This window comes from Clarias gariepinus, chromosome 23 (genome assembly GCF_024256425.1).
Source record: "Clarias gariepinus isolate MV-2021 ecotype Netherlands chromosome 23, CGAR_prim_01v2, whole genome shotgun sequence".
NCBI lineage: Eukaryota > Metazoa > Chordata > Actinopteri > Siluriformes > Clariidae > Clarias > Clarias gariepinus.
In genome coordinates, this window is record NC_071122.1 from 25,068,558 (window position 1) to 25,080,628 (window position 12,071).

Here is a 12,071-nt window from a genome sequence, read left to right on the forward strand (position 1 = left end):
TTATTGGCCCTATCTCAAATCATATGTTACCAACACCCCCTAATTGGCCCTATCTCAAATCATATGTGACCCACACCCCTTTATTGGCCCTATCTCAAATCATATGTGACCCACACCCCTTTATTGGCCCTATCTCAAATCATATGTTACCAACACCCCCTAATTGGCCCTATCTCAAATCATATGTTACCCACACCCCTTTATTGGCCCTATCCCATATCAGATGTTATATATCCCCCCAAATTGTCCCTATCCCAACTCAGATTAACCTACTTCCCTAATTGGCCCATCACAAATAAGAGATACCTACTCCACCTTAATTTGTCCCAGCCATTAGCTATGAGTTTCATTAGATGATACTTACGCCCCCCAAAACTGGCGTCAATTAATCACAAATTAATTCAATTCAAATCAATTTAATTTTAACAATTGTAATTGCCGCGAAGCAGTTTTACACAATCAAAAGAATTATTTAAGTTTGAAAAAAACAGAGATACCTACTTTGCCTGAATTTTCCCTAAGCCGAATCAGATGATACTCACACCCCTTAATTGTCTCTATTCCAAATCAGAAGTTACTCATACTGCCCAAAAATACCGCCTATTCCAAATCAGTTGAACATACTCCTCCTACTGAGCTCTATCCCAAATAAGATGCGTCCTGTTTACCCTCATCATCCCGGTAAACATTTTAATGCTATCCACCTCCTCTATTCGGCCCAATCGCAATCCACACTAAAGCTGGCTTTACTTTACTGGTTTCTTTTTCTCTTCTCCAGCAGATGTTCTTCTACAGCTTCAGTCACAATCCTGATCTCCAGGTCCAGATATCTGACCTAATGTGAGTTTAGGTCTGGTTTTTAGGAGAAACAGATCGACTTCATTACATTAAACGCCAGAGCGTTGCCTGAAAATGTGATAAGCGTTTCAGGTTTTGTCTCTCGGCAGCCTGAGCGGGTTTTTAATCACAGAGTGGGAGCGTGAACGTTCCCCTGAGAGTGTTTCTAAACCTGCACTCTGCCATCTCACACACACACACACACACACACACTCATATACACTCATATACACACACACACACTCATATACACACACAGCCATCAGTGTCCACTTTAAGTTCTTGGCATACTGCGAGTTTAGAGACAAAAGGAAACGGGTGTTACAATCCCACGCTGAAAAATCAGCCCTGACAGCACTGCTGCTTCACATCCAAAAAAAAGTATATATACTGTATATCAACACCCCTTGAGTTTTCTTAGTGAGCTGTTTGTTATTCATTTTCTCCTCAGCAATGAATCTGGAGAAACTGACCAGAGAAAGAGAGAGAGAGAGAAGATACTGAAATAACTTTATACCCCAGCGCTGGGGTATATGGACCAATTCTGATTGGTCAGAAGGTGTTGATTAATTCTCTATAACAGCGCCAAGCGCAGGTTTATATTAACGCTTCATTATAATCCTTGCTCATTCACGGCAGACACTTCACGTGAACGGATTAAAAGACGTGTGTAATCGTCGACTTGGTGAAGTTTTCTGTGACACTCCAGGGAAGGAGTCTCCAGTTTTAGCACTTTGTAACAGTCGGAGGTAAAGATGTCACTTTTATACTTGAGTTTTTTTAATTCTTCAGGACAGAGGAGTTTATGTTTCTTTCTCCGGTTTCTTAGAGACATGACAGTCACTTTAAGAGAGAAAGGAAGGAGTGTGTATAGCTGCTATAGCGCAAGTGAGAAGAGGAACTACAACAAACAGAGGATAATAACAGGATCACACCACGCCGTCGCTGATTAGAGTTTTATTTCTTATGTTATTGCATACACACACACACACACACATCGTCTCAGTCAGTGTGAGACACATTGATTGAGTTAGTGAGTGCTGTTTGTTAAGTGTGATGATACTTTCTGTCCATTGGAGTGTGTGTGTGTGTGTGTGTGTGTGTCTGGAAAATGAAGAGTGGTTCGATACGTCACTCACAGGTGCGCACAGGGGGCCATCTGTCTCTGAGTGAAAAAGTGTGTGTGTGTGTGTGGGTGTGTGTGTGTGTGTGAGGCCAGGGTCAGCCTTCCTGAAGCGGTGCGTCTGTTCCATGCCAAGTCTGAGTGCTGTGGCCCAACATGCTGCAACATGTCCTTCCTCTGTGTGTGTGTGTGTTTGTGTCTCTCTCTCACACACATCCAGAGTGCTAAAAAAAGCTATTTACACTGGTGTAGTCAGGAGACAAGTATGAAGGATCACCGACTTCTCTTTTAACTTTTGTGACATAAACAGCTCCTCGAATAATTAAGTGAGAATCCAGATGTTCTAAAACTAACCTTCTGAGCAACTTCCTGCTGCGTTGAGAATGTAGATTATTTTTCATTGTGTGAGAGACACACACACACGTGGCATGGCAGTAAATCAGTTCATTTATTAAATATAATCTGATCAGAGACGCCTGCCTCATTTCTTACATGGCACTAACGCGGCGCTGACGGTGGGTTTAGTTCCCCTGAATGTATTTAGAAGCTACGTATTTAGTTTAAGCTACTATTATTATTATTACTATTACTACCTGTACGGTCCCTGATTTCCGACAACGGCAATCGATTTGGTAATCTTTGACCCTGCGATGAAGCCAAAGTGATAAACATTACGTTATATCATTCTAGTTATATGCGGAATGATACTCTGTCCTGACACTAGGTGGCAGCAGCGAGCCTGAGCTCCCAGTCAGCCTCGAATTCACAAAAGCAAACAACTCAAACTCTGCAGTGTTATAAGACAACTTATATACTTATACTTCAGTTATAATAGTTACAAACAGGCCACGCCCACAAGTACAACAATAGCGGTGGCTACATAGCAAGTCAGAGACTTGTCACCCGCTAGTTAGCGTAGGTTCCCTATGCAAGGTTTAGTGCTCCTAAATCCGTGCCCCCCTCCACACACTCACACACACACACACGTACAGTATGACTGGATGTCCAGTTGATGGTGAACACGTGCGATTGATTCGCTCAGGAAGCGCCACGTGTAGCTAATTCTGGAGAAACGGATCTGGAGTAGAGGCTGATTTTACCCCTGATTCATAATTCAGTTGATCCATGAGCGGTACTAGTGTGCTAGTCTCTACAGTCTTGTAGATCAAATCACTGTATTAAAATGTGTGTGTGTGTGTGTGTGTGTGTGTGCGCGCAGATTCAGCGGTAAAAATATCAATTTTCAGGAAATTGGTTTTCTAAAATAAGTGAGAGACAGAAACGGCCGCTAAGAACAAGAGGAGGAAAAGGAAAGACGGAAAAGAGAGAAATGGACAAAGTGTGTGTGTGTGTGTGTGTGTGTGTGTGTGTGTGTGTGAGCTGAAAGCTTTACATATAAAAATGGAAGCAAATGTGATGACGTCAGTCATGCAACGCACACAGAAAAAGCCTCTGACGCAGTGAAATAGTGTAACCACACACACACACACACACACACACACACACAGACTTGACCTTGTGAGATATGAGGACTCTCTCCCGCATCATGTACTATTTATAATATTCCCTCTGCATGAATTATTGACAAGATGCATTATTTTAAAATCTGGGTTTTTTTTGTCCTCTATCTTTACTGGATAATGAACACACACACACACACACGCACACACACATACACACACATCTGGAGGATGGAGAAAACTTTATGACTCAGAACTTTACCTTCACAATCACTTTGAACTAAACAGACACATGCACACGTTCCCGGGTGACATCACTTCCTCTCTGTACTTCCTGGCTAATAACGTAGTTTAGCGGAGTACAAACAAATGCAACTTACAGGGTTTGTTTTCATCTCACACTAAAACTAAAACTACAAATTTGGTCTTTTAGTCAACTTAAAAAAACAATTAACACTAAACTAATTAAAATATGTTGTTGATTATATAAAAAAATAATAAGTTTACTATTTAATAAACCTAAGAACAATTTCAGTTAGGTATTGTGGTTCTTTTGTGTGGCAACACATGTATCACCAATATCAATTAAAAATACTAATAAATAAAAATTGTACATTTATATACTGTGTGTATTCATTTAAGCGATTTCTCTCTGGGATTAATAAAGTTCTTTGAATCTTGAATTTCACCGGGTAAAATGTTGCAGTTCCTCTATAATCCTACAGGCGGCAGTCTAAACTATTCACACCTTGGCATCCTGTGTATTAGGAGAGAATTATGTATTATGCTTGTTTAGAATTATTAACAAGATTAACAAAAAATTATATTGAATTGTGATATTTATAAAATCATGATACTAAAAGAATCGCAATACAGATTGAATCGACACAGGGGTATCGCGATAATATTGTATCGGGACATCCATGGTGATCCCCGTCTTTAGTTATTAGTAGATATTTATTTAAATCTAAATAATACAATGTAATAATTTTTACATTTAAAGATTTTTTACAAATATAGAACACATTATTAAAAGATTTTTTAGTCACCTAAAAAAAAATAACTTTGCTAATTAGCCAGCGTGCTAGTCATTCAGTACAGACAGAAGAACTATGAAGTATAAATAAATGCTAACGCTCACCTGCTGTGAAAGCTATGAATTAGATATTTACCAGCATGTAAATATCTAATTAACTGATGTTAATGTTAAACATTAATGTATGTTGTGAGTTTGAGAGAAAAACCTGTGCTAGGAGTCAGACCTCAAACGTCCAAAGGGGATTTCTAACAAATGATAATAAAGGATTGAGAGAAAAAAACAAAACCTTTAATTAAATTAGACACGTCAACTTCACCCACGGAAAATTCCACATGAAAACGACAGTGGTGTATTGCTTGTTTTGAACTCATCCGGCTAACTACGCTAATTAGCCTGAAGGCTAATGGAGGAGACCCGCACACAGGGTTTGTTCTTAACACTTCTTAAAACGATTAAAACAATAGTAATATTTACTTTATTTGCATGATTTATTATTAGTCTGAGATTAAGTTAAATGACCACGAACACATTCTCAAGCTTGTGCCAATAATTTTGTATATATATACTGTATATATACATGAAATGAAAGCTCTAAGCATTTGAAGCGCGCCACAGCGTGAGTCACAGGAGATGAGTCAGACACATTAGCCACGACAGCTTAATGAGCCGATACTCCATTACCCATGAGCACATGGGGCAGCCACACGCACACCCGATGACACGACTGGAAACAACACGCTGTTTTGACAAAGCAGGTCCTCCCGAGGATGCACATGAAAAAACCCATCACGCGACTTAACGACGTAGCGTTTTATTAACATTAGCTTTTAGAGATGTGTGATTTGGCAAAAGTATCACAATATTTAACTTATGTACATGATAGGAATGAAATTGCTGCAGAATATTAACAATAAAACAATAATGAGAAATACAGTATGCGCCAAAGTATACAGTACTGAAACTCGCGCACGCCTCATGCGTTTGTCGACAGGACATAGCTCCAGCTGCACGTGTTCCCAGTAGTAAACAGGAAGCTGTGTTGTGCAGTTGTTGTTGGAAATGAGACTCTCGACGGAGGAAAAAGTATTCATAGTGGAGTATTATTTCTCATACGAAAGCCGTCATGAAAAAGGCAGAAGAAGGCTCATGAAAATAAGTTTGAAAAAGACAGAACAATTCCTTTCCGTTCCATTCCCCGATCTTACACCACCTGATGCCTACTTGTGGGGAACACTAAAGGAGAGTGTGTTCAAGATAAACATCCGCCAAGAACTGTTCCTGCATTACACAAGCAAATCGCCTCCTTTAGCCAGAGTCTGACTTAGCCTTTGTTACAATAATCCGGGTTGAGAATCTGCATGAACGATATGAACGCCTACAGTGGGGTGGCGCACACACACTTCGAACACTTGCATTATGAATACACGCTAATAGTGTGTGTATGTGTGTTGGTTTCTTTCAAGAAAAATAAACTCAGAGATGACAACAAGGTAACATTGTTCATCTTTTCATGTCATTACTGTTTATATTTGGCACACTGTATAAACGTGATCGATGAATGTGTTAATAACTTTTCCTCGTAACTTTGGCTGTTTATTTTTTACCCTATAGGTTATTGCCTAACCTGAAAACGGGTCCTCAGTTAGCACAGGGCTAGGGTTTCTGTGCTGAACACAACTAAACAACTGTTCACAAAAACGTAGCTACCTAGCCATTATACTAGCTAGCTAGCTAACTTACTAAAGTTGCTAGCTAAGTTGCTAGCTAGCTACTTATGTTGTTGCGTTCCTTTAAATGTCACTTGGATTGGGCTCCTGTTTTATTCCCATTGATTTTATTTAGCTATAGCTGTTGAGAAACAACATAATAAATCAGCACTTATACCCAACACACACACACACACACACACACACATTCCGTTGCGTAACAATCCATTGTTTATTGTATGGCATTTTCAATTTAATGAAATGTCATGCTGCAAGTGAAAAACTGCAAGGGCCATAGACAAGATTGATGAACACACACACACACACACACACATGCATAGACGAATGCTAAGGTTTCTTAAAGGCATAGCTATGTGGATAAGGTGGAGCTTCAGATGATCGTCTCTTATAATGATTAAGGGAACAATAAGAGTAAGTGTTGTTTTTTAGCGTGTGTGTGTGTGTATGCTGAAAATTTGCTTATTAGCTCATACACTACTCGCTCTCTCTCACACACACACACACACACACACACGTTACATTGTACATCGAGGATCATCTGTAAATCAAACCTAAAATTTTGACGTGATCCGACATTTGCTAATTCAGCTAGAAAGCGTGCAGCCTAGCCTTCCTGTGTTAGCCAAAAGTAAACGTCTTTACCTACATGTTTTTACACTTTTAGACTGCTAAGAAGGACTACGGTATTTATGTAGAAAATAAACCTAGCAAAAAAACAACACTCACATACACACACACACACAATGTTTTTCCTGTCTTTCTGAGGACATCTCACTGTCAATACTCCTAACGATCAGTGCAGCGAATAAATTCTACATTACACAGTAACAACCTTACCCTCAGGAAGCCAAAAAAAGGAAAGGCAAAGTAAATGCAAATAAAACACATTGAACTGGATGATTTATACACACACACACACACACGTAGAGCAGATAAATTCTGTATCCTGACATTCTGCTTCTCAAATTTGAAAAAAAATATATAGAAAATCCACAGCGGCGTGAAAGCAGAAGACAGAGATGTTGATCCCTGCAGAAGTTCATTAGCAGTAAAAGGCCAGACGCTTGGCAAGATGAAGGTCAGACCGGTTGGCCAGGTGCCGCTGGAGGTCCACATTGGTTAAAGGAAAAGATCACTAAACCCTTCTTGCAGTATGCACACAGGGAGCCCGTGGCAGCCATTTACACCATCTACATCAATGACACCATCTGCACCACCTACACCTCTGACATCATCAACACCATTGACTCCATTTATACTATCTACACCACTAACACCAGCTACACCAACACGATCTGCATAACCTCCACCATCTACACCATCTGCACCACTTACACCATGAACACCTAGACTGCTGACACAATCTAGATACACAAGATGCCATCAACACCACTTACACCATCCAGTGCATCTTCACCAAAACCACCAACACCATCTACACCACTGATGTGCCTCCTAACTACACCTACGCATGTGTCCTGCTGCACCAGCAACATCATCCTTTGCCCAGTCGAGCAGAACACAGCACTGCTGACTGCCAGCAGGAGAAAGCAGGTAATTAGTGAAGGGCTGTGACCTGCACCTTGTTTCACTGGAGGTATTTCTGTTTCTCTCAGTGACAGAGATGGAGCTGGCTGACACCAATGCCAGGTCTACAGGCTGAACCGCCTTCAAGAGTGGCAAGCCACATTGTTTTGGTTTGTTGCCAACATTAATTTGTCTTGTTCCCTTTCCCAGGTGCACCCGTGGGCAGGAAGAGCTCATAGTTGAAGAAAAACATACAGCTCCAAGTGATTACCTTAAAACTTCACCTTAAACCACATCCACACCATCGCAGCTAAAAAAGGTGCAGATAAAAATAAAGTTCCACTTCTGTGAACTTGAACATGTAAATACAGACTTTAAGTCATTTATTTAAAATAAAAATGAGGTTACAGAGCTAAAACAAGTTTCATCTTCAGATTCCTCTGTCCTCTTTTTTTCCCTACCACCCATCCTTTTTCGTTTTGTTTTTCCCTTTAATTCAAGTCAATTCAATTTTATTTTTATAGCACTTTTAACAATGGTCATTACCGCGAAGCAGCTTTACAGAATCAAAAATACCTTTTCTCGTTCATTTCCTCCCCTTCACTTTAACCATGAAAATTGCTTTTGCAAGCTTTTCTGCACTCAAACATATATTTTTTTCTTTTTCCATCACTTTTTATCACTCTGCATGTATATGAACCAATGCTAATCTAGAGACACCATGGATGGAAAGCAGGGCACCATCCACACACCTACAGATTACCTGGTGAGTGGGAGGAAAGGGGACAACCTGGAGGACACGGGGGACATGTGCATCCCATGCTCAGGATCCAACCAGCAAAACTTTTCCCATGAGGCAGCAAAGCCAAAACACCACCATGCTGCTTTTCAAGGACCCAGAAGTTAAGAAGAACTTCCTCAGTTACTGATGCAATCTAAGCAGCTAAGTTACATGGTGTAACTTGTGACAGTAGATATTCCTCTCATTCTCACTGCATCTCTCTAATGATAAACTCGTAAGCGGTCCCTCTGCACCAACAACCCCTAGGGTGAAACTTTTTCCCGGGAAAAAAAGACATGATACCACCCAGCTCTGTCATTCCACAACCCTCCCACCTTCCACCAGCAAGATACAAAACACTTGTCATTTCTCAGTCTCCATAGAGATGTGTGCTTTCTCTGGTGTGTGACTGAGCACGCTCATAAAGAATCCCAGCGTTCGTCTGAAAGCCTGTTATTACCACAATCATTCAATCGGGACCGATTTGCATAATTAAGGTCCGATCGGCCGCCTCTATGATTCATTAGCCCGAGTGCTTCAGTGCCTTCAAACAGGGATGTGAGAACTTGGGTTTGAAGTAGGCTGGGTCAATCAGCAGCAGGGCAACTTCAAGGACAACGGCTTATTAGCATATAAGGGAACGTTCTTTAAGTACGGCTGAAAATTAAATGTCAAAAGACACGCATGCATGCACACACATACACTATATGTACTTCCCAAGCAGTAGGCATACACTAATGAACCTTACACACGACTCTGAAAGGGCATCATCTAGCTCGGCGTTTTATTCTCTGTTACTAATCTTAGTTTTGTTTCAATCCCCCATAAAGAACATCCGCACCAGAACAAGTTGTGATATCTGGAAAGCCTTTAAGGAAGCCTGCTGCCTTACCTCAGTGAGATGCGGTGTGGGGTTGAAGCCGCACATGTTGCAGACCTGGGCATGGCACTGGGTGCAGTGGTTGTAATTGGGAGGTTCTGTAGGCATGCCAACATTTAGCTCAGTCTTGCACAAGGGGCAGTTTACTTTTGGTCTGCTCTTCTGCTGCTGAGGTTGGGGTCCAGGATGGGGACTAGGTTGGACTCCGGGTTTTGGGGTTGCTGTTGGAGCTTTCTGAGGTGTCTGAGGTTGTGACTGCGGCTGGTCTACTGATATCAGACTGCTGGCTTGGTTCAGCAGGGATGCACCAAAGCCGAAGAGCTTGCCAAATGGCTGATCTGATGAAGGAGGATTTGGTTGAGATTTGGTGGGAGTCGCGGGCTGCGATTGAGATTTTCGTTGAGTTTGAGGGGTGGGCGGAAGTTTTGACTGAGTATGTGATGGTGTTGGAGGTTGGGATTGAGGTTTGGCTGTGGTTTGGGCTGATGGAATAGATTGGGGTTGCGGTTTTGCTTGGGATTGGGCTAATGGAGTAGATTGGGTTTGTGGTTTTGCTTGGGGTTGGGCTAATGGAGTAGATTGGGGTTGCGGTTTTGCTTGAGGTTGGGTTGATGGAGTTGATTGGGTTTGAGGTTTTGCTTGGGGTTGGGCTGATGGAGTAGATTGGGGTTGCGGTTTTGCTTGGGGTTGGGCTGATGGAGTAGATTGGGGTTGCGGTTTTGCTTGGGGTTGGGTAGATGGAGTTGATTGGGGTTGAGGTTTCGATTGGGGTTGGGTAGATGGAGTTGATTGGGGTTGAGGTTTCGCTTGAGTTTGGGTTTTCAGGGGGGTGGACGGTTGAGACTGAGACTTTAGTTCATTCTGGGATGCTGGAAAAGGTTTGGGTTGTGTCGAAGATGGAGTTTGGGGTGCCGTTCGAGGTTGGGGCTTGGTTGGCTGCTGCGGAGAATGGATCTGCTGCTGACTCTTGGATCGCGGGGTGTCCATGTCCATTCCTAACGCCCTCTGCATCTGGCAGTTTAGACACAGCCATTCTTGCACCTGTGCAACAATGCCGAGAAATGAGAAAGAGAAAGAGAGAGAGAAAGAGAGAGTTAGTGTCATCCCTGTGTGATCTGGTGCTTTGGAAATATTATATGAACAGCAGGCATGCCAATAAAGCAGCACTGAATTATTAAAAAGGGAGAAATAAAGAGAGCACTACAGGCGTTTCATTAAACATTTCACATAAGCTTACAAGCTCTGTCGGTATTTTATCAAACAACAGCTGCCTGGTCGCTGAACACCTGATACTACAACGCAAAGAACCAGCGAACAGTGAACAGCTCACCCTCGAGTTGCTTATACAATCACTATGCACGATGAACAATGACATGACAACAAAGAGTTGCTTAATAGGATTATTGAGCACCGTGCCTCTCAATCCCCGAGTGTTTTATCACTCACCTGATACAGCTCATCAGCTCATTAACAAGCACTTTATGAGCTTAAACCATTTGTGTAAAATTAGTGGAAACAGCACCAAGGTCAGAACACAAAGCACTGACTCAACACCAAGATGTATTTGGGCTGCCAGATTACCTGAAAACTTGCACTCAAGCACACACACATACACTTTTGTCTCACCAAAGGACACGCCCACTCCTTCCACACAAACACATACACTTGTCTCAAAAAGACACACCCACTCGGTTCACTAAAACATATGCCCATTTGTCCGGCAAAAGACACGCCCACGCTTTGCACCCAAAGATACAGTGATTTATGTTTAAAAAAGACACCAATCTGTCTCACTCAAATACACGCACCCATGCAGAGACTTGTCTCACGCCTACCTGTCTTAATTACTTGCAAGATTTAGTTAATCAGGGTAAGAAGCGAGGAGGATGAAAAGATGCACATATCATGCCTTGTGCCTACTGTACAAACCTCTGGAGGCAGTGTTATGACCTGGGGTTGCTTCAGTTGCTCAGGTCTAGGTTCAGCAACGTTAGGAAGTCAGCTGACAATCTGAATGTACTGAATCACCAGGTTTTCTTCCCTGTTGGCACGGGCATGTTCCAAGATGACAATGCCAGGGTTCATCGGACTGAAAATGTGAAAGCGTGGTTCAGGGAGCATGAGACATCATTTTCACACATGGATTGGCCACCACAGAATCCAGATCTCAACCCCATTAAGAACGTTGTGCTGAAGAAGGCTTTACACAGCAGTCCAAATCTCTAATCATCAATACAAGACCTTGGAGGGAAATTAATACGACTCTGTATGGAAATAAATGTGGTGAAGTTACATAAGCTTATTGAAATGGTGACATGGTGAATGCGTGCTGTAATCAAAGCAAAAAGACGGTCTAACAAAATATTAGAGTGTGTGACTTTTTTTGGCCAGGTATTGTATGTAAGTACACACTAATATAAGCCATCTCTCTTTCTCTCTCTCTCTCTCTCTCTCTCTCTCTCTCTCTGTCTCTCTCTCTCTCTCTCTCATCTGTCTTTCTATTTTTCTTGTGCAGGTGATGAGGTGAGAGATTGAGCACGTGAGAAATGAAGCTTTTGTATGATAATTGGCAAAGCTGAGCAAGAACATCTGCTAAAACTGTACTGCATTCACACTGCTTATATAATGTGTGCATGGGGGCTGGGTGTATGGGTGTGTGTATATACAAGTACACACACACACACACACACACACACT

At 41.8% G+C, this 12,071-nt stretch overlaps 1 protein-coding gene across 1 annotated transcript in view; it reads right to left on the reverse strand.

The window, feature by feature from the left end:
• bsnb (bassoon (presynaptic cytomatrix protein) b) overlaps positions 1–12,071 on the reverse strand; it is a 67,485-nt gene that overhangs the window by 34,614 nt on the left and 20,800 nt on the right. The window contains exon 3 of the mRNA XM_053484094.1: positions 9,387–10,415. Coding sequence (XP_053340069.1) covers positions 9,387–10,415 — 1,029 coding nt within the window. The remainder of the gene's footprint in view (positions 1–9,386; positions 10,416–12,071) is intronic.